Source organism: Xyrauchen texanus, chromosome 15, assembly GCF_025860055.1.
Source record: "Xyrauchen texanus isolate HMW12.3.18 chromosome 15, RBS_HiC_50CHRs, whole genome shotgun sequence".
In the NCBI taxonomy this organism is placed as follows: domain Eukaryota; kingdom Metazoa; phylum Chordata; class Actinopteri; order Cypriniformes; family Catostomidae; genus Xyrauchen; species Xyrauchen texanus.
In genome coordinates, this window is record NC_068290.1 from 7,221,341 (window position 1) to 7,244,881 (window position 23,541).

At 35.7% G+C, this 23,541-nt stretch overlaps 2 protein-coding genes across 3 annotated transcripts in view; both read right to left on the bottom strand.

Moving 5' to 3' along the window:
• upk1a (uroplakin 1a) overlaps positions 1 to 23,541 on the bottom strand; it is a 702,734-nt gene that overhangs the window by 240,535 nt on the left and 438,658 nt on the right. The window lies entirely within an intron of this gene.
• Positions 138 to 9,713, bottom strand: LOC127656134 (dihydropyrimidinase-like). Its single transcript, XM_052144315.1, has 6 exons — positions 9,671 to 9,713; positions 9,387 to 9,474; positions 8,951 to 9,050; positions 7,482 to 7,612; positions 644 to 848; positions 138 to 212 (listed from the first exon to the last, which is right to left on the bottom strand). Exons 1-6 carry the CDS (start codon positions 9,711 to 9,713, stop codon positions 138 to 140), a joined length of 642 nt encoding a protein of 213 aa, XP_052000275.1.

Genomic DNA, 23,541 nt, shown 5'->3' on the forward strand with positions numbered 1-23,541 from the left:
TTTTATTCTAATTTGAATCTATGCTTGAAAATTCATTAAAAAAATTCCTTACAAAACAAAAGTCATTTTGGAGAATTAGAATAGTAATGTTACAAAGTCAACTGATGTGACCATCCTCACATTTTCTCTTCTGTGATTCAGGATGCTTTTGGGGCTAGAGATATGATTTCTCCAGCATACGGTTCTCTGCTCACAGCACTGGGCTTCCCAAGCTAAATACAAGCGTAACATCCTTAACCCTGGTTGAAACAAAACCAAGTTCTCTCAGTGCTGGACAGGGTCATAAATTAATCTCTGCTTGAAGCAAAAATGCCCAGATACTTAAAATGTGGGGGGAAAAAGTTAATTTCTCAGTTTCTTGTATCTCCGTTATCTACACTGATGAGCCAAAACATTATGACAACCTGCCTAATATGCTGTTGGTTTTGTGAAGGCAAAACAGTGCTGACCCGCCGAAGCATGGACTCTACAAAACCCCTGAAGGTTTCCTGTGATTTCGGGGGTTTACATAGGCTATTGTCCGGTTTCATATTTGTCAGTCAACTTTTCAAAATACATTCGGGGCTACACTCAAAACATTCGGGGCTGAAGCCCCAGTAAAATCGGCTGACGCCGTGTCTGCTGTTAACCCCAAAACTCTTACCTTTTCCCGCTGATTTATTCTCTTATACACAAATTCAGAAAAGGGTTTGCATGGGATGAAACGTACCTCGCCTGGTTTTGTGAACAGTTGCCCATTTTCAGAAACCACCTTCCCCCTTGAGATAGTGACCACTGGAAACCCATGACACTGCATGCCCTCAAAGATGTTATAGTCCACAGCATGGTGGTGAGTCTTTGCTGAAATCACCCTAAAATGATGATGCAGTGCAGAAGAAACATACTTATACAATTAGACTTACTGAATGATTAATTGCAACAAAAACCAACACTTACTATTTGAAATACTTTTAGAGTCAAATATAAAAATAAATTTTGACTGCAGAATTCCACTACTGATAAATTGGATCTGGTGGATTTGTACGGTTAAAAATACGTAGAGAATTATATTTTGAAAAAAAAATTAATGCATTATACAGCGGTTCTCAATTTATGCTGGCTACAATCAATTGACTCAAATTCAATGATTACTACATTTTAACTGTATTTTACTTTTTGCATTAAAAATGTTTTATCAATTTGGCTACAATGGCTGTTTGAATGAAAAATAATGTTTTTTCTGATTTAGTTTTATTTAGAATTTTTGCTGAGCAAAGGCATACATATTTAGATAAATGTCAAATCAAAAGTCTAAAAATACAGAGATATTGTGCTACATTATATCTCCTAGTTTTTAGCTATATGACCCAGCCTTGACTGTTATGTATTGACAATAAATGACCTTTCTCCGAGAATATTAATATCACATACAGAATTCCATAAATCAGCAGAGGAACATTTTAATCCATTTTTATTGTGATGCAGCATACGAGCATTTTTTCTCTCTAAAACAGTTGTTTCCCATATTCAGCCATTTTTTATGCTCTTCAGCTGCATCAGCACAGTTCGAAGAATGAGCTGTGACTGGCCATCTGTCCCCACCACTGAGACAATCCAGCAGAATATGACAGCTATCAAACTACACAGCTCGTTTAGAAAGACAGTAAAAGTTATGGATTCTAGATGATCAGCAAAAATGATCAGTAGGCAAGGGATATTAATTTCCACCCTCTGTTCCCCTTGAAATATATATTTTTTTCCCTGTAGAAACATGTCCATACAATTGATTTATTAACATTTTATGTACAAGCTCTTAAATGCAGTTTTAAATGTTTTTTTTTATTTTATTTTACCATATATTGTCTTCCCAGGCCAGTAGGTGGTGATATGAACAAAGAAAGCAAATCGCCAAAAACAAAAGAAGAAGAATGTGAAAGTGGAGATGTTTAGTAAAAAAAGACTTAAATAATGATCTATTTCTCACTGTAAAGGAATTCATGGAAAGGAGGAGGTGAGAATCGGCTTAACGATATAAATAATAGTTTAATAATAAACATAACCAAAAAGACAAACACACAAAGTTTTTGGACATCTGTCAGCAAATCTCTCTCTCTGTCGCACTGCAGTCTCCAGTCGGCCTTTATCCCTCTCTGAGGCTTGATTAGTCTGATTAGGGGCCGGGTGTGCGGAATCACGACCCGGCCCTGCCCTCCACCCTGCCACATTCCTCCCTTGTTCTCTCAGACCGAGGAGCCCCCGGCATGACGTACACCACCCCCCCTTTCCCAGGGGAGGGGCGTGCCTTCTGCCCCTTCTGCCGGAAGGTCATCCCCTTCTACCTGGATGAGGGAAGGGACAAGGGGAGGGCAACATAAAACAATGTGGCACCTACATGCCGTAACGGAGACCGTGCCAAATTAACAAAATGTTTAAAAACAAAATAGAGAGGGAAAGGCCAACACAGAGCCGGTTCTCCGATACGCAGTAGCTTGGTCCTCGGCCAATTCTCCACCCTCTAATGGATGATAGCCGTGCATCCCCGGGCAGATCGGAGGCAGTCCTCCAGCCACTGGCGGACGGAATGCCCCGCGCGTGTTTTTGGTGGACGGTAGGGGTCTCCCCCGCCCTTGGCAGCGGTAACCGCTCCAGGCGGTTAGTTGGGAGCCCCTCCTTCCCTTGTGGTCGGTGGCCATTCCTCCTCTTCCAGGCAGCTGGGCTCCTCTGTCCTCCGGCGGATGGCTGCGGCTGCTCCTTTGGGATGGATGGTAGCGGCGAGAAATCTACTTTACAGCCTATTGTTAAAGCAAGCATCACTATATTTATCGTACTTGGCTTCATTTGTTCACAGACGTTTCCTTTCTTAAAATAAGTGTTAGATAGGTGACTACTAAACATATAATGCCTGTATTGCATTGGTTTGAAATTCTGTATGTTGATTGGTTGGTCTCTATGGGAATTAATGTCGTACCTGTTCGTACGAGCTAAGTCGTACGATATCTTACATTTTTGCCATCTCTGTCATGACACTATGTTGGCAACGGACATGAATGGAACCTCAAATCATGAAGCTTGTTGATGAGAATTGTGCTGTTACTTATGATTTTTACCTGGTGAATGATACAGCAAGTGAAAAAATCCCATAGACTTACATTGAAGGAGGGTTCCGAGCCATTTCTATGGAGCAGAATATCATAGAGATAGGGTTGGGTTGCTAGGGTTGGCTCTTTTGACTTTGGGACCCTAAGCAACCACCTATCAACCAGGGTCAGAAATTAAGAGGGGCTTGGGGGCCAAAAATGCCCCTAAAATTAAAAAGAGGTGGCAAAAAATGCCTTTGTAATGCATTCTTCTCTTTTTATTTGTTACATCTGATATAGTTCTTAATATTCTATTATCATCTACTACTATCGACTATCATCCTAGTTATGCACATTATGGCATAAATATGAGTTAATGTTGATTTAATAGGTAATACATTCTTAATATCCAGAATTTGTATTCATGTATTAAATGTATATCATTTACTGTTATGATGAGACAGTTTAGATTTTTTATAGTTTTTAAAAACATACAAATTATGTCCTCAAAAAGGTAAAAATGTCCTTGAAAATCAAATGCACGAGGCAAATATGGCAAGGCCAAGCACAACTCACATTTTCTTAAAGATATAGCCTTAACCACAGTTATAAAACAGATAGATCTGACTCTAAATTGTGATTGGATGACACTTTTAAAGCCATTACAAAATGCCTCTCGTGGCGTATTGCTTTATTATAATCAGCTGAGGTAAAACTATCATTTAAACCAAAATGCAGGTGATAGAGATATTTTGGACAACATTATGCAGGATTTTCTACATAGAAGATACATCCAGTTGACCCTAATTGTCAAATTTACACCCAGAATTCAGAATACAGGACATGTCACAGCTCTTGAGAGAGCTTCTTACACAAGAAGGCCTGCTCTGTGCTAAATTTCACCACATTGGTCCTCGCTGCGTAACGCGTGACAGCAGTTGGTTTTTTGCCTTGAGGGAGCTAGCCCAGATTCAGAGGGAAAAAGGAACAATGTGGCCCAATTACATAAGAGCCATGGCCGTCTGCTGTTACAGTTTTCTCCTCTCATGTGCGCACTTAGCAATCGATGTGCTTGAGCAGGAAGAACGCTACACAGTTCTTCCATTTATGATCACGTCATTCCAGCCAATCCTGTACTTCATTATGGCAACATATGCAGTATGTTCATCACCTATAGAACATATTAGACCCCGCACTCACAGAAACATGTTACATTCAGGTTCAAAAGTCTGTGCTTCTATTTTTCATTAAAAATGTTTGTTATTTCACATTGTATTATCAGCATGACAATTTGAATGAAAAGCTGAAATGAACAACTGGCATTACTTTTGTAATATCTAAGTGTTTTGGCATGTCCCTCTTTTGCTTTAATGACAGTACGCACTTGAGCTGGCTCAGTCTCCACAAGTTTGTGCAAAACCTGATGATCTGTTAGTCAGCATGATTTGAGAATGTTCCCAAGATCATCTTGTGTGTTTCAATGGAAGCAAGTAAATCTGACTTTTTGTACAAAGCAGTTAGCATGGTCAAAGATTTGCTTATTTGATTAGTGACCTAGAAATAGTGCACTCTTAGGTTTATTTGTTTTACGTTTTTCAAAATCTTAAAATCTCAGATTTTCAGTATGGGCTCAGACTTTTGAACCCCAATGTACCTGAGAGGCTACTTAAATGTAAAGCCTTTTCAGCTCTTAAAGCAAACATTGGAGATCAGGGCTGTACATGCATAAAGCCACCAAGGGTAAAGTTTAAGCCTTAAGTGAGTCCAATTTCTAAGAATGGCATCATTTGTTTCTTATTCCAACACTTAAGAATAAGTGTGATTCATAAAGGTTCACAAGTTTTAAGACTTGCTCTCAGCACTGTAACCTCCATCAGTGACAGCATTTTACAGTAGTGAAAACATGTGTCTATGGAGAAAAAGACATTTAAAATAATGAAACAGAGCGGCATCTGAAAAGCATCAAAGTATTGTTTTAGAACATGTTGTATTAAATCACTAATGAATGAATGATGTCATACCAGCAGGGACATCTTACCCTTGCAGGCTCACTATTGGCTGATTCAGTGTTTGAGGGCAGCCATATTGGTGTGGTCCTTATTTCACAACACTTAATTATCACCTCAGTCAGCACTTTAGAATCAGTCTTATAATGCATTACGTTCAACTCAGAAAGTTGGATTTTCCAACTTCCTACTGGGAAAAGTGCAATGGAACACCACTTGAAGTCGTAATTCCAACTTGGGAAGTCAAACTCTGAATTCGCCAAGATGCAGGTGTGTGATGTCACACAAACCTGTCAGCACCCAGGAAGATATACAAAATAAGTGATAAACGTTCACTTTTATTAAATAACATCAATAAATTAGTCAAAGTTTTTACATTACATGATATTAAAGCTTATTTAACAAACGTTAGCAGAGTAGCAGGTGTTGATATTGTAATGATATTATCTTTTGATAATCGTAAATCTGTAGCACAAATTATAGCGTTGCAGATTGCTTATGAATTTGGTTGCTAGGAGACGTCTCTGGTGACAGTCCAACACCTGCTAAGCTTCCTTAAACGTCATATTCCAAGCATCTGGGAATGGAATGCATCTTTGGTTGGAGATCGGAGATATCAAGTAGGAATATCCCACATCCAACTTGAATGGAACGCAGTATTAAACTTTGATGACAGTTGCTTTGAGCATCTTTATAAAAAGATCCTACTCTTACACAAGTCCAACTCTTTCCTAAGAATTTGTTGACACTTAAATCAAAGCTTAAGACTATTCTTAAGAGCATTTCTGAGAAGTTTTAAACATATGGCCTGATGCGACTATAGACTGTCTGGATGAGAAACAGGCAGGACTACAAAAATATTTTTTGGAGTAACACAATGAAAACACCGGCTCATTTCAGCTGAATAATGAAAACATTACTGAGCAATTAAAGTGATGTTCAAAGCTCAACAAATTTGCTTTTCTGTCAGCCGTGCCCTACTGAGACATTCAATTATAAATCAGTTCAACCAGTCATGAAATTAAGATGTAAAAAGCTGAAGTTCATGAAACAAGAAAACTGGAATTTGAATTCTCAAAATATTATGCAATCTTATTGTGTAACATACAGACCTTGTCTTTGGGAACTTTCATGTAAAGTGACATTAAAAAGTTTTTTTTATTTCTTTATGTGAAGTGTGTAATGTCTGTGTGCCTAGCAGCATCTAAAAGTATTGCAAAAATAACTTGATATTCACATATCCTGCAGAAAATGTGAGCAGTGCTTCGAAAGTCAGAGTGTTTGTTAGTGGTTGCCAGAGTGTTGCTATATGGTTGCTAATGTGTTCTTTATGTGGTTGCAATGCAGTTGCTAGGGTGTTATGGGTGGCTACTATCCCAAGTCAAAAGAGCACACCCCCAAGTCTCTATGATATTCTGGTCCACAATCAGGGACTTAAAACAAAATGTTTTTCATTTTGGTTCGTTTTGAGCAGAAACAATTTTTTCATTCCGGTTCCAGTTTTCTGCTGCCAAAAATATTAAAAATATTTCAAAAATATATCTATCTATCTAAAATCAATTAATAGCTAAATCTCTCTCACCTGCATGCATGTACACACTGCTTGGGGATGTTTGAACTAAATGTCATCATATGTGGGCCGAATTAATAATATTTATTTATTTTATTTTAATGATTTATTTTAATTACAGATCTGGTTCACTGTCAGAACCCGGCAGCATCAAATCAGTATCATTGCATCATATCTAAACATAATGAATTAAAGATCTAGAAACAACTGAAAAATGTACTTTATACCTCAATATTTTTCCTTGTATCTGGATTAACCTTTAATGAATATGTAGTCATTTATGTATAATTATCTAAAAGGTCTTCAGCACGTCACAGAAGGCTACATCCACAATATGCATTAAGACAAAGAAATGTGTGAATCATCAGTTTCCTTCAGAATAAAAGCACATGCTTATTATGTTCAAATAAAAAGAGAGGACACATTTTATGGGGGCAACAGGAAGTGGTTTAATTCTGAAAATTGACTGTAATAAACCATTTAGTCTGGTTTCATGAAAAAACTAATATTAGAACGAAACGGTTATTAGAAGGTTACCAACTTTTAATAATTACATTTTCACTTCACAACAATTGAAAAGGACTTCATTCTTGTTTTGGGTAACGTTTTTGTTCCTTGGAACGTTTTCAGTCCCTATTTACAATTGTCCGGAAAAGTGATAGTACACCTCTTCTCAACACGCAGCAGGATTTGAGGTATTATTTTTATCCTTAGCATGAATGGATCTAGTTGCACATAAAACTTGGATGGGAGAAAGTATTCCGATTGGCTCACTGGTGTGTTATTTAACTTCTATGCAATCAGATACGACTCATTATTCATCAGGGCATTTTCTAGGCTGTTATGAGTTTCCTGGTGGCCTTTGGGTCCCATATGGCCAGGTCTGCATCAAAGAATTTGGCAATTCTCACTTTCGAGGGTAAAAGGTTGAAGATTTTTGCTGCGTTAGTACAGGTGACAACTACAATTTTTCTGCTGTGCTAAGGGAAAGTAAAAAAAAAAAACAATAAGTTATTATTGCGATCGCTGTACCTCATCTCCTATAATGAGACACCCAAAGGTCAGCCAGGCACTAAGGTGCGAACAGACCCTACACCCAAATTTTCACAATTTTAAGGCCACGTCCACACTATTACATTTTCAGTTGAAAACTCTTGTTTCCCGTTTTCTAACATCATACATTTCCTATGCAGAACTAGAGACCGTTTTCAGAAGTCAGTGTGGATGAAAGGCGTACACATAGAAACATTTATGCATTTTCACCCCAAAACACATTCATGTGGCCGTGGCCTCAGTGAACATGTTTACATGCACATCATTGTCCAATTAACTCCCGTATTCTGATTAAAGGGATTCTTCACCCAACAATGTTAATTCTCTCATCATTTATATGCCATCCCAGATGTGTGACTTTCTTTCTTCTGCAGAACATAAACAAAGATTTGTAGAAGAATATCTCAGCTCTGTAGGTTCATACAATGCAAGTAAATGGTGGCCAGAACTTTGAAGCTCCAAAAATCACATAAAGGCCACATTAAAGCAATCCATAAGACTCCAGTGGGTAAATCCATATCTTCAGAAGTGATATGATAAGTGTGGGTGAGAAACAGTACAATATTTAAGTCCTTTTTTAACATAAATCTCCACTTTCACTTTCAAAATGTAGTGGAGAATTATAGTTTAAAAAAAAAGACTTAAATATTGTACTCTTTCTCACCCACACCTATCATATCACCTCTGAAGATATGGATTTACCTACTGGAGTCTGGTGGGTTACTTTTTGCTGCCTTTATTTTATTTTTGGAGCTTCAGAGTTTTGGTACCCATTCCCTTGTATTGTATGGACCAACACAGCTGAGATATTCTTCTACAAATCTTCATTTGTTTTCATACACACCTGGGATGGCATGAGGGTAAATGATGAGAGAATTTACATTTTCGTGTGAACTATCCCTTTAAGCCTTCATTCTGAATAAGAGGTTTTCATGCTCCACAGCTACGGGAATATTCTTATATACTGTACAAAGTAATTGGCACATTCCAGATAAACCAAGACACGTACAGTCTCTTCCCATTATTTTCTTTTGGAAATCTTGGAAATGCTCTTTTTTGTCATTTATTACACTGCAGTTTTAGAAATTCAGCACAGTAATATAAAGAACGTCATCAATTCTCATTCATGTCCTTCACAATAGCACATAGGAATGATGAATTGAAAAATACCGGTCATCAGAATATTATTGTGCATGTAAATGCACTCAATTATGGGGTGTGAAAAAATGTGGGAATTAATTATTTCAATGAAAGGGACAGGTCACACCCTTCTCCCATAAATCAGACATTCTTACCTCAGCACCACTGATGCCATTTGGGATTTTGTGAAGTTGCCCCCCCCCCACCCACCATGTTGTTTGAAACCTATATTATCATCTATCTTCTGTGGAATGCAAAGGTAGACTGTATGAAAAAATGACCACGGGCTGTAAATTTGTAAAAAATAAAATAAAAGTAAAAATAGTCCATTATTCCAATAAAAAAGAAGCTTGGACGTTCATTTGGGTTAGAAAAGACATGAGTAAAAAATGTATTATTTTTATTTTTGGGTGAACTATTCCTTATATATTTATTAATGAGGATGTAAATAGAGCTGTTGATCTTAAAGTTGATCAAAAGATTTGTACATACTTGGTGAGCAGGTCCATCAGTTATCCAGGAGTGCTGGGGTCTGGTCTCTAGGGAGGGCGCATGACGAACTCAGCAGCGTGAGCCCAGTCCAGATGCCAATACTGAATGCCATCTGTGCCCAGTCCAGCCGCATTGGGCTCTCCAAACACCACTCGACCTGATCGAAAACAATAGTGAAAAATTTTGAGTGTCTGACGAGGAGGTTTAGAAATAAAAACATTGTTAAAAAATAATATCATGTCATGGGTCAAAATCTTGCCTTTGTCTTAAATTTGAAATACAAAAAATTAAATAAAAATAAAGTTAGCAGCATGGGCAACAGTGATGGCATGCTGTGTTTCCTCTGCCTCCACATCCTTTGGATGGATGACACATCTCATGACCCTCAGGACCCATGATGCCCAGAGAAAGAATAAGCTTAGCATTTTGCATACGCAAACAAACACATACAAATCAATACTCACAGAAAGAGACTATGAAACCTTTATAATATCTATAAATGAGGAGAGTAACAAGGTGAATTCAAGATTTTATATATTTGACATATATTTGCTAGTCCTAAAGAATATATCATTGCTTGCAAGAAAATAATAGAATAATAGAAAAATAATAGAATACATTTTGTTGTTGTTGTTTACTCATGTACAGTATCAAATCGTTTTTGAGCAGGCATTCTGAATATTTTCCAACTTTTTATTTATTTATTCAAATGCTGAAAACTGTTCACAAGGAAGATGCATTTAAATACAATGCTGGCATACAAGCACTGCAACTTTTATAAATATCCAGTTGCTATAGATTTCTTAATAAAACTAGTCTATTGCATAGCCACACTTTACCATTTTCAACAAACACAGCACCTCGTGAAAAACTCATTTAAATAGCATTTATGTATTTGGTGCCCTCCAGTGGAATCATTTTTCTTTTGTGATATCTTGTGATCATTTTAAGAATGACATGACAGCAAACTGAATTTCAAAGGGTTTCAACGTTCAAATCATCATTTTCAAAAAAGTGTGGCCAGGCAGGGGCAAGCGATCAGTCTGTGGTGGCACAGGGGGGAGGGACGGAGAGATGTGGCGACCTTGGTGTGCGCACATGTTAAGTTTGTACATTTCTACAGAGATGATTTCACCTCTAGAGAACTAAATTGTGCCAAAAAATGATTAAAAAAAAATTACTAAAACAGCAATTGCGAGTGGGGTGGCCAATGGGGATTCGGTCCATGGTGGCCACGGCCACCCCCTAGCTCCACCACTGTCAACCGCTGACCACTTAATGACCCAGATGACATATCTTATAGTTGTTTCTAAGGCCTTTTACTGCTTGTTTGGCAATAAACAACAGTGTTAAAATGAATGTGGACACTTATGACATATATATAGCTGGTTATTATTAGTCCTCTAGCATAATCATCACATGTACAAACATTTATAACAGTATTTCACAGGAACTTGTCACTGGATTATCATAGCTACAGACATTTTGTAGGAGAACATGCAATGTTTCATGATTTGCCCAACATGGATTTTGTATTTTTTTTTTTAATCTCCAAACTGAACTGGTTAGTTAATAAACCAGTCAAATAATAAAAGTCAACATTAAATAAAAATGTACCCAATTGACCCATTTTTATCACAACTTCCTGGTTTAATTGTGCATGCCATTAAATAAACAAAATGGTGGTGCCGCCTCCCCTCCAAGCACCTGTCCCTATTCTGGTACGCAACAGTAACAATGACCATTTTTAAATGGATAAAATCTCATTTTGAACTACATATTTTTCGCAATGAATGTCCTTTTTCACATCACATTATGGAAGTAAATTTAATTGCAAACATTTCATGTTGACTTTAAAAGTGAAGTGTGTAATTACACCAATCAAAATTTCAACAATGTTGATAGTTTCCAAACAGATTACCAAAATACTCCTACCACCCTTTCCGCCACATCTCCCTTCTACTGTTGGGACAGACAGACAGACAGACAGTTGTGCACCAAACTAATGCCATTGGTTCAAACAGAGCAATGTTTTGAAACCACGACAGAGACACTTTTTACACCTATGAATGGCTAACTTATCGTAACATTTAGTTAGTAATAACAGGTGTAAATAAGAGAGAGGATCTCTAAAAATCAAGAGGAAAAAAGACCCACTTAATCTTTAAGATAATGACACATGGATACTTTAAAGCTACATGTCAGTTCTTACACAACAAGAACTGTTTGTTTCTCCTCAACCCAGGGAAGTTTAACTGATGGGTTAAAAATACACAGAGCGACCGACAAACACTCTTGACAAACCCATGCTGAAGCAAGATGAGAATTTCTAACCTCTGTGTTAAAAATAAATCCAATAAACTCTACATAGTGGTCTGGGAATTTGCTTAGGAAAATCATTAAAAGAGCTTCCAGTTAATAATTAATCAATTCACTTTCTGGTGATACATGTTTGTGTTTAGTATTTTAAAACTTACGTAGCTCAATATATTATAAGATTAAGTTTAAAATCTGAAAGCAATGTGGTGGGCATTTTGTGGTGCTGAACAGCTAAATGAATCTCCTTTTAATTGTTTTGTCAGTATTGCACTTAGTTTAGAGAAATATGTCTAATCAGTAAAAAAAAAAAAAAAAAAGAGCAGAATTAGTCAAAATATATGATGCAATTATGTATGTTAGATATATATATATACTATAGATATACTGTATATACTTTTGAACGGTAGTGTATATATATATATATATATATATATATATATATATATATATACACTACCGTTCAAAAGTTTTGAAACACATTCTTTATTATAACTTTTTTCTTCACATTTTATAATAATAGTTAAGTCATCAAAACTATGGAATAACATAAATGGAACTATGGGAATTATGTTGTGACTAAACAAAATCCAAAATAAATCATAACTGTGTTATATTTTAGCATCTTCAAAGTAGTCAGTCTTTGCCTAGAATTTGCAGACATGAACTCTTGATATTTTCTCAACCATCTTCTTGAGGTTTTACCCTGAGATGCTTTTTAAACAGTATTGAAGGAGTTCCCATCTATGCTGGGCATCTATTGGCTGCTTTTCTTTATTATTTGGTCCAAGTCATCGATTTCAAAAACTTTTGTTTATTATTAAATTGTAGTTTTATAATTAAATAAATTAATATGGTAGCACAATTATATTTTTGTCTACAAAACTAATTTCAAACATTTAAGCATACACCTTCAGATCAAAAGATTGCCAGATGGGCTGGTTTGAGTATTTCTGTAACTGCTGATCTCCTGTGATTTAACAGTCTCTAGAGTTTACGCAGAATGGTGCCAAAAACAAAAAACATCCAGTGAGCGGCAGTTCTGTGGACGGAAATGCCTTGTTGATAAGAGAGGTCAACAGAGAATGGCCAGACTGGTTTGAACTGACAAAGTCTACGGTAACTCAGAAAAACACTCTGTGCAAAAGTGGTGAGAAGAGTATCATCTCAGAATGTATGTTAGGGCTGTTTTGGCGGCATGAGGGGGACCTACTCCCTATTAGGCAGGTGCTTTTAATATTGTGGCTGATCGGTGTATAATATACAGTATATGGTTATTTGTGAGCATACAGTGTCAACCCACCAGGTGACAGCCACATGTAGGGAGTAATCACAGCTTTGGGGTCAGCAGTTCTTCTCCACTGCTCCTAGGCTTCCAGGAGTGAACACCCCTTCTGTGAAATGACAAAGTCCAGGATCATCATCAATGTTCCTCCAGTGTGCCAGCCGGTACCTGCAGATCTGAACCTGAACCCACTGAACCCACATTTAATAAACACATCTGCTACCTCAGAAGAATCCTCATTTTCCACCTTTCCTCATTTTAAATAAAATCCTGCTTTGATTTGTCATATTTTCTACCTTTGATGATGGCAATCGTATTGCTCGCAAGTTATTAAAATGGATCCTGATTTTGTTCTATGACTTTGTTTTCTTCAGTACTCGTGCACAAACTTTAAAATCCCATGTGTCAGGTAAGAAATGTGGTATTCGCTACAGAACTGATGCTCTGTCCTGTTCTGTCTCTCTTATGTTTGATGTGTTTTATCTCATGCCCACTTCGTTACGAAACCTGCCCAAACTGTCTGGCCTGTTTCTGACATGCACTTGACGTCGAGCACGATTCATCTAAGCGAATCGGTTCGTTCAGATGTTGTTGTTTTTTTTTTTAATGAAGCGGTTAAAAATGATTAGTTTGATTCATGAGTTCCCATAACACAACAATCATCTGCCTACTCCTAATCATTACAACAATCACTAGTTATGGGCTTGGTGCACAAGATTGTACTTGTGAGCTTTCGGTACATGAAGGTATGCATGCATGCTTCCGTTTGAATGAGCGCTCACAGAAACTGGCCCGCATGTGGTGAGCGAAACGAGGCGGGTTTTTCAATTCAACTCATATTTCTGTGTGATAATGTACCATTTTATTACTACATGTTACTTGTGCTTTCGTCAGTCACTGCAATTCTGTCAGTGTTACGTCGCTGCTGAACCTGTTGCACCACCGCAAAATGAATTTAGCCTATATTTTAACTGAGTCTTGCAGCCTGAATTGAATGTATTGGGATAAAAATATAGTTTACCTCAAAATAATGCCAAGACAACACGTCTTTCTATAGCACTGGCTGCACTGAAAACAAAAACATACCTGTAAAGCGACCGTAGTCTGATGATACATGAACAAATGACTCATATGAGCCGATTCTTTCAATGAATCTCTAAAAAGCACACACACACACACACACACACACACACTGTGAATCCTTCTCGGCGAATACATCAAAGGGGTTTACTGAACTGCTAATGCTATTTCGTGTACTTTTCCATATGGCCACAAGGGGCTGCTGTTGAGCAGTAGCAGATGAGTTCTGCCAGTTATATGGCAAGAGTTGAATAATAGTCTACAACTTGGGTCAAGCATAAAAATGGTTAAATCAATTTGATTAATTCCTTTTCTCAAGTGCCTTTTATGTGTAAATGGATGCAAATTTAATTTAAGAAAGTGTATATATTAAAGTGTTTCAGAAATAAGATCAAGATCAGGCACTGACACTGACACTTTATAATAAATGGATTATTTACACAATGGCAAGAAAATTAACAGGATGTAACCTAACATGATGGAATTAAAGACATGGTACATGGTAGGGAGTGACCCAGGACTTTTATTCCTGGTTCCCAGCTAAGAATATGAAGGTAAATAGAAAACTGACTTACACAAGAGACACAAAGATGTATGTGCTGGCAAGATAAGCAAGCCTTTAGGGTCTAAGTACCTAACCTCTCTCTCCCTGTCTTTCTCTCTCTCTCTTTATTTTTCTCTCACTCATTCTCTCTCTCTCTCTTACACACACACATACACTAAACAATTCTGCATGCCTTAAGAGGATTTGAAGGGTGATTTGAAGTGTAGTCAGAGTATGAAATATTAAGAAAGCCAGGGCATCTGCAATGCACCTCTGCAAACAGGGATAAGAGTGCACTTTTTGTCATGAGGTAGGTTTAGTATAGTTCAGAAAGCATTGTTGTTCGTTTATCTGGATCATCTGGAGTAGTTTGTCATTCATTCCTGCTGTGTTTGCCTTATTGCTTGATAAGTGAAAACACGTCACATTTCAAGATCATGTCCTAGTTTAATTTCACCCCAGCATTAATCTAAGAAATAAGAACTTGTATTTCTCTTGAAAAGAAATGAAGCCTGTTATGATAATATTTTCAGGACCATGCTTTGTGACGTTGTGCTCCCCTACTACAGTGTATCATGGCAGTATTTGTTGTTCTGCCTTTCACTGACGCTGATTTAGATAAAAATAATTGTATAACAGTATTTTATTTACTCTGATGCATTACGTGGGCAACAGTAACTTATAACAAGAAGTCTCTCCACTTAGAAAAGTAGTTCCACTTCTAAAGGATAATTTAGACAACTTTACCGATCAAATAAAACAAATTTGACTGAATAATTAATGTAAGTGCTTTAATTTGAACAAAAATACAAAATGCACACTCCTGAACACTTGCGCCATAGATTTCCATTGTAAGTGCATTACTGTATACTTTATACAGTTACTACTCTGTATGAAGATCCTCCACTTAGAAAAGTAATTCCACCCCAAAAGGACAATTTGCGCTTCTTACACACCTAATAACACACATTATTAAACACACATTATTAGTGCTTTAACAAAAGCATGGACTGCACATTTCTGCTTTTAAACACTTGTGTACACTTGTGTAAGTGCTTTAATTTTAACAAAAATACAAAATGCACACTCCTGAACACTTGCCCCATAGACTTCCATTGTAAGTGCATTACTGTACACAAGGTTTCTCTTTGTTTTTACCAGTTAAGTGGCAAGTCAAAATTACTTTCGGCTTGTGGCAATTGACAGCATGCCACAGAAGTTGCATAGAACTCACTCAAGCTGTATTTAACCTGGAACATTTTTTGTGTTCAGGGTTTAACTTTTCATTCAGTAAAAGCATGCACACTTACCAGCAGATGGCAGTATTTATCTGTATTCTGGATGAGTTGAGTCACTCACACTCATTCTAAATTACACAAAGGCTCAAATGGCAAGTGAAATGAATTGCATATCTGATTATTATTATTATTTTTATTTAATTTTTTAAACTGTGATACAATTGCTATTTTAGATAGAACCCATTATCCTCTGCTGTTAATGTCAGAACTAATAAAACAAAGTTAAACCATACACTTAGTTCTCCATTTGGAGTATAAATCATATATATTCTATTATTAGTCTCTTCTTACAACAATTGAGTTATTTTATTTTCATATCTCATCATTAAAATTATAAACTGGATGAACACCGGGTAAAATGTTTATATATGAAATGTACAAAAAGACACAGAAATGACATCCACACAATAACACGCATCTTGAATGAAGCATGTTTGTGCTGTCTCACATACAGTATGTCGCAAGGTTCGTAGATTCCAGTGAATTTGTCACAAAGTGGCACGTCAAGCACCACTGAAGAGACTCCGAATGCAAAGCTTCCAACAATTGGAGGCAGAAAATGTGAAGGGGAACAATTAAATTACGCCTTGCATGAAGTTTGCTTTTCATTTTGTGAGGCAAATTTAGTGCCACGCTTAATCATTATGCTGTCGAACATGATTTGCAAAAATATTCAAGAGCTTTGCGTGCCTCACTGCCCTTTCTGTATTGAAAAATAATGGGGCTCTATCCAATTAAAAAGTGAATTTAAATAAAAAAAGTATTACATGCTCTTTAACAGCATCTCTCAGTTGAAGCTTTTCAGATGTTCACTGTATGCAAAAGGACGATGACTTTTGCAGATCTCTGTTTCTCGGTCAGGGTGTGTGTTATTTGGCTAAATTCAGTTTTATGGTTGAGAACAAAGCAATAATCTTTAGAATAACGTATAGCCTTTGCTGTTGCTTGCTCATGTGACTTTAATTAGTACATTAAGCTTAATGCAACATTGATTATAATACACACATATGCACACATATTACCCAGAGAGCATGATGTCAATATGCTACATTTTAGGACTTATTGTGGACAGATAATTTATGCTAATACATTGCAGTCTTGACTGGCATCATTGACTATGTCTGATTGCATGCCTGGCAAAATATGCTATAATTAGAATTATTTGAGTTTTGTGTCCATGAGGAAATGTTAGAAATGTTTTTGTTATTCACTTAAGATTTCACTGGTAGAAAGAAACTACAGAGCTCTGAATTACATGTTGAAACTCGTGTGCTTGACCTGAATGCATTTATTACAATCATTGCATTGCATTTCATTTTACTTCAGTATTCATTATTAATTTATTGATCTAAGGGTCTATCTACTCTATTTATTACTCCAGTTGCACAGATGCACTCTTCACTATTACAGCATTATATTGTACGTACATTGTATATTCATGTTGTATTTTGCACTTTCTGAGTGTATTCTGTGTAACAAAGTACTTAAATGGCGTATTTAATGAAGCGAATATATATATTATATATATATATATATATAAACATTTGCTGAAAATGTTGGTCACTATATGTTGGTCACTATATATATATATACACAGGTTTGGGGAGTAATGGAATAAAGGTAACGGTATTATGTATTTAAAATACTAAATATAAGTAACTGTATTCCACTACAGTTACCATTTAAATAATTGGTAATTAGAATACAGTTACATTCAAAATGTATTTTAACGTTTAACATTTAGAGCTTTATTAATCCCCATGGGGCATTTCATTATGTTGTCATAAACAGACAACACTGAATACATATACATACAAATACTCAAAATACATAAAATATATAAAGGAGGAAAAAATAAATAAAATAAAATAATCAATTATGTTTGTTACATAAACTAATTGCTTCAGGCATAAAGGTACATTTGTAACAGTTTGTGAAACACCTGATTGTCCTTAAACGCCGCCCAAGGGGCATCCATTCGAAATAAAGGTTCAATGGGTGTGTGCTATTGCCCATTATTTTCTGTGCCATCCTCAACACTTGCTGTTCATAATAAAATGTTAAACTACGTAAAGAAACACCCATAATGTTTGAGCACATGTTTAAAATACCTTGCAGACGATTTTTGTTCTTCATAGACAATGAAGAAAACCAACATATGAAAGAAAAAGAAAGAATACTTTCAACAAATGAATTATAAAAAGACCTTAGAATGGGCCTCTGTACATTAAAGGAATTCAGCTTCCTCAACACAAACAATCTTTGGAGGGTTTTCTTAATAATGGCATCAGTATTTTTATCAAATTTCAACATGTGATCAAAAATTGTCCCTAAATACTTGTATTCCTCTACTATATTCATCTGTGTACCATTAATAATCACAGGTTGAAGTGAAAGTGCTTTCTTACTGAAATTGATAACCATCTCTTTAGTCTTTGAGATATTAAAGTCTAGTTTCATACTTTTACACCAAGAGATACATTTGTCTAGAGCCGGACCATAATCCTGGTCTGAATGTGAAAGCAAGGAAAGAAGAACAGTATCATCCGTATATTTTACCAGGTGACTGGTTACTTTACTTTGCATTTTATTATCATTTGTTTCATTTAATATTTAGTTCTTTCAGATGGAGTACATTTATACATATAAATGATGTGATCCAAAGTGCATTTGAACAGCGGTGAAACACTTTCTTATGATGTCATTCATTCGAGCAGACAGAGAATTACGTTTGAAGTAAGTTTGGAGCAGAAGAAATATAAATAAACCTTGTGTAAATTGTCAGATTTACGCTAAGCTAAAATGCTATGTTACCAGGCACGATCATATTTTTTTATCAAAAGAATTCACGTTGGATCATAATAATTTTTTTGTAGTAAAACCTTTAATATTATGGCAAAAATCATATTCCTGATAATAATAAAAAATATTATTATTGGTATTGTTTTCCTGTAAAAATATCTAAAATCATTAAAACAAGATCAATTTGTTTTAGAAACAACACTGCATAAGATATTTAGGTTTTTCAGAGAATGTATTTTTAACATGTGTATTTTGTCTTACTGTACTGGAGGAGTTTTTATTGTCAAAACAAGTGAAAAAATCTGCCAATGCTGAAGAAGTAATCTAAAGTATTTAGAATACGTTACTGACCTTGAGTAATCTGATGGAATACATTACAAATTACATTTTACAGCATGTATTCTGTAATCTGTAGTGGAATACATTTCAAAAGTAACCTCCCAACCCTGTATATATATATATATATATATATATATATATATATATATATATATATATATATATATATATATATATATATATATACAAATATAAATATAGAAGCATAATGGTCATCATAAAACATTAGTTTTTTTTTAAAACAATCACATATTATCAGAAAGTGTCACTTTATTCACCCAGCATTTAAAGCATAAAATACAAAACACATGTTTATACTGATTAGAACAGTTACAATACCTCATGTGAATCTACTGTAGCTGCTTCATGCCATAATTAAAAAGATTTGCAAACACTTGTCAGCCGATAATCACACGCACACTGATGCCTTCCGTCCCCAGCTGCATTACATTGCAGAAATCATTTACTGCTGCAATCTGAGGTTTATTTCGAATGAATAAATCTACTTATCACTGAAGTCATTAATTGATATTTTTAATGCTATTCTTATAATTAAAGTTGGATAAATCCACAAACAAAAGGACTCATTGAATACAAATACTGATCATTGTAATACACACATTTATTTCTATTAGGGAATGCTATCTCTAGTGCAGATGTGTCCTGTCCAAGAATATTGAAACCACTAGATGGCATCGTTGAGCAATTGAACTCCCTCTCTCTCCCTCTTTATTTCTTTGCAAGTCATTTGGAGTAGTACAGTTTTGCTTCCACTGAGATATATGCACATTTTAAAGACTGATATTTGCAGAACACTGTGACATCCTCGCTTGCGGATGCGTTTCTCAAATAATTTAAATGGCCGTGTTACAAAAGTGGGAGAGGATTTGGGGTCAATTGTGTTCTGAAATCAGAGATCAGTGCAATAACATCCTGTTTAGTATGGAAAAGGCTTGATATTTGCTCATGTCTTGGAATCAGAGGGGATATTTTCTGTGTCTCGAGTTCTTCTTGGTGTTAATATTCTCCTTTTCACTGGCAGTAAAACATGACCCGGGCCAGCTCTATCCCAAATGTCACTGAGTTCAAGAAAAGCATAAAAGAGGCAGACTATTCTGGGAACAAGGTTTCTCATGTATACAATTTTGCCGAATGAAATCTGCATTTTTATTTCATACTGAATCAAACATTTTTATATATATATTTGTGCTGTAAACGATTCTTCGTTATTCATTTAGATTGAATCTAAATAACATACAGTGTGGTACAAAAGTCTTATATTAATTCACATATTATTTATTCCAAATTGTATTATCAGCAGAACAATTTGAGTGCAAAGTTATGTCTTAATATTTGGTATGTCCCCCTTTTTCATAAATGACAACATGCACTCGAGCTGGCATGGACTCCACAAGTTTGCACAAAACCTGATGATCCATGTTATCTCTGGACGATTTGAGAATTTTTCAAAGAGCATCCTGTGATTTTAAACGGAAACAAGAAAATCAGACTTTATTTTTTTACAAAGAAAACAACTGTGGACCCTGCTTAAATTTGATCAGATCCCTAGAAATAGATATTTCGTGAATAGTTCTTCCTCATCCTACACACCTTTTATTCATTTAAATGTTTTAAAAAGGTTTAAATTCAAAATTGGTTTCAGGCCTCTGGACCACACAGTATACAATATCTTAAATGACATTGAAAATGTCATTTCACCCTGCCACAGTGGTCTGTTTACCAGCTCTTTTCTCTTTAAGCCCACTGCAGGAAATCACAAGCATCATGGCAGGCAGCTCTTATCAGAGAGAACAATTACTGCCTCATCTGCTCTGACTATCAGCCCTGATGATCTGCGCAGATTCATATGACAGCTAAATAAATATGTAAAGATTCTGGAGATAGTTACAAGCTTACTGAGGACGACCAGAGCGCCATAGGAGATGACAATGATTGTGAGATTGCACACTTAAATTAATCTCTCCCTTATCGCTCCATCATCAAACTGACGCATGTGTGATTTTGTTTGCCATTGTTTTGATTTATTTTTTGTTATCAGGTTAGATTATATCTTTAACATGCAGACTGAAACAGAGAAAACTATTATTTGTGTGTGTATGTGCTTTAATTGTATTATAGTAATTAATTTTGCTCACTTAAAGAAATACTTTACACAAAAATACATTTACTCACCATTACGTTGTTCCAAACTTGGATTCCAAACTTTTTGTTGAGGAACACAAAAAGAGATGTTTTGCAGAATGGCAGAGCTACTCTTTTACCTACAAAGAAAATATATAGTGACCAGCACTATAAAGGACAAAAAAAAAAAGCATCATAAATGTCCATTTGACTTGTGCTCTACACTAAAAAGGCAGGTAAATGAGCAGTTTAATACCTATTTCTCCCCGATCTAACCCTTAAACAATGAATTTCATTGATGAAACCTAGTCAGATTATATAAAAAATATTTTTTTATTTAAATAAGGGTCAATGACCAGGTGGTGTAACCAACATGCAGGTAGATATTCTGTGCCAGATGGGCTGGTTTGAGTATTTCTGTAACTGCTGATCTCCTGTGATTTTCATGCACAACAGTTTCTAGAATTTAGTCTGAATGGTGCCAAAAACATCCAGAGAGCGGCAGTTCAGCAGATGGAAATGCTTTGTTGATGAGAAAGGTCAACTGAGAATGGCCAAACTGGTTCGAACTGACAAAGTCTACAGTAACTCGGATAACCGCTCTGTGCAATTGTGGTAAGAAGAATTTCATCTCAGAATGCTATTTTGGGGCTGTTTGGGGAGCCTACATAATATTAGGCAGGTACTTTTAATGTTGTGGCTGATCTGTGACATTTATGTATTTTAAAAAAAATTTTTATGCTTGATGGTTACACCACTTAACACTTGATTTAGTCATTAAATAATGTATTTTTTTGTTTTTGTACAATATTCTATTCATATTGAGATTTTTTTTTTTTTATGAAACCAACATGGACACAAACTTTTTAAAGAAATTCACATTTTTATTCCTCTGACTTATTTGTCAGTGACCTATAAAACAAGTTTATTTAGATGCTACTAGCATTATTTTAGGGTGCCTGACCAAAAAATATATAAAAAATTACAGCGCCAAGTCTTCTGAAGCCAAATGATTACTCTTCATGCACTGACTGAAACTGATGTTATTCACTGAAAATATTTCCCTCTGTTTTAGCATTGAAATCTCATTTATATTGTCACATTTTCAAACTTAGAGTGTGACAACAAGACTACACAGCTTATGAGTTGCAGAGTGAACATTCTAAAAATTAAAATAAAATCATATTGGTTTGGAATGACTTTAAGGTGAGTAAATGATGATAGAGTTTTCATTTTGGGTGAACTATCCCATTAAACTTATACAGTAATTACATTAAATAAAATATTAAATTTCAGGAAAACTGAATTTCACTGGTGCAATCAAAGGGAATTAATTGCAGTCACCATTTTAAAGACACATGCATTTTATTATTTGTGGCTGTCTGTTAGACTTACAGTTCAACCTCATAAGTTGTTGTTTCTCTGTAAACTGATTTGCAGCATGCAGACATGATCTGGCATTTTCTTGCAGCTTGCTGGTTAGAATAAGCTCTAACGCTTTGGGTTGACGGCACTGCTCCCCATTTCCCAGCTTGCTTTGAAACATGTAAGTCCCTTCTTAATCACGTTGATACTGGCTATGCTTTGGCGACTCGATGAGAGAGATGGTCATGTGAGGAATCAGCTTTTCCTCCCAAATAAAAGCCAAGAGAAACAAAGCAGCACCACTATATTTGACCAAATCTGCAGCTTACTGCAGAACCAACATGATAATGATATCCTCTTTTCAAGCATCTGTACTGAATGACAGCCGGTGGCGGTGAGGCAGCAAGCGCAATATGGTGTAAGAAAATGGCACTTACCATTGCAATGGCACCAGAGGCACACAAACAGCATTTTACCAAATGCAGATTACTAAAAGGATAGTTCACCCGTGCAACAACACGTGATATTAAATGTGCTTAGCAAGAGGAATTTGCGTTCATGCACTTTGAACATGCACAAGTTTCGAGGCTCAGTCTTAAAGTCTTCACTGATTCCATAACAAACATCCAGCTGCTGAACATTAGCTGAGTCCCTTTTCTCCATCTCTAAAAAAAGACTCATTATGTACATTTATTTGGAATCAAGACCTTAGAATAAACTATATTTTTACAGCGTTTACTATTTCTGCTTAATATTAATTTATCAAAATACAATGGCAAAATACAATCAGTTCATAATGCATTAACTAATGTTAACATATACAAATTTGTATGTTTAAAATGTATTAATGATGATAGTAAAATTAGCTAAAATTATTTAGTGCTGAAAGAGTATTTTTCATCATTAGTTCATGTTGCCTAATGTAGTAAGCTAATTTTAACTCATACAGCCTTATTGTAAAATGTTAACAATAAAGTAAAGATATCTAAACATCCTTGAAACAAAATCAGCTTTCTTGAGAAGCAAAATTGCATTAGATATGAAGACTTTTTT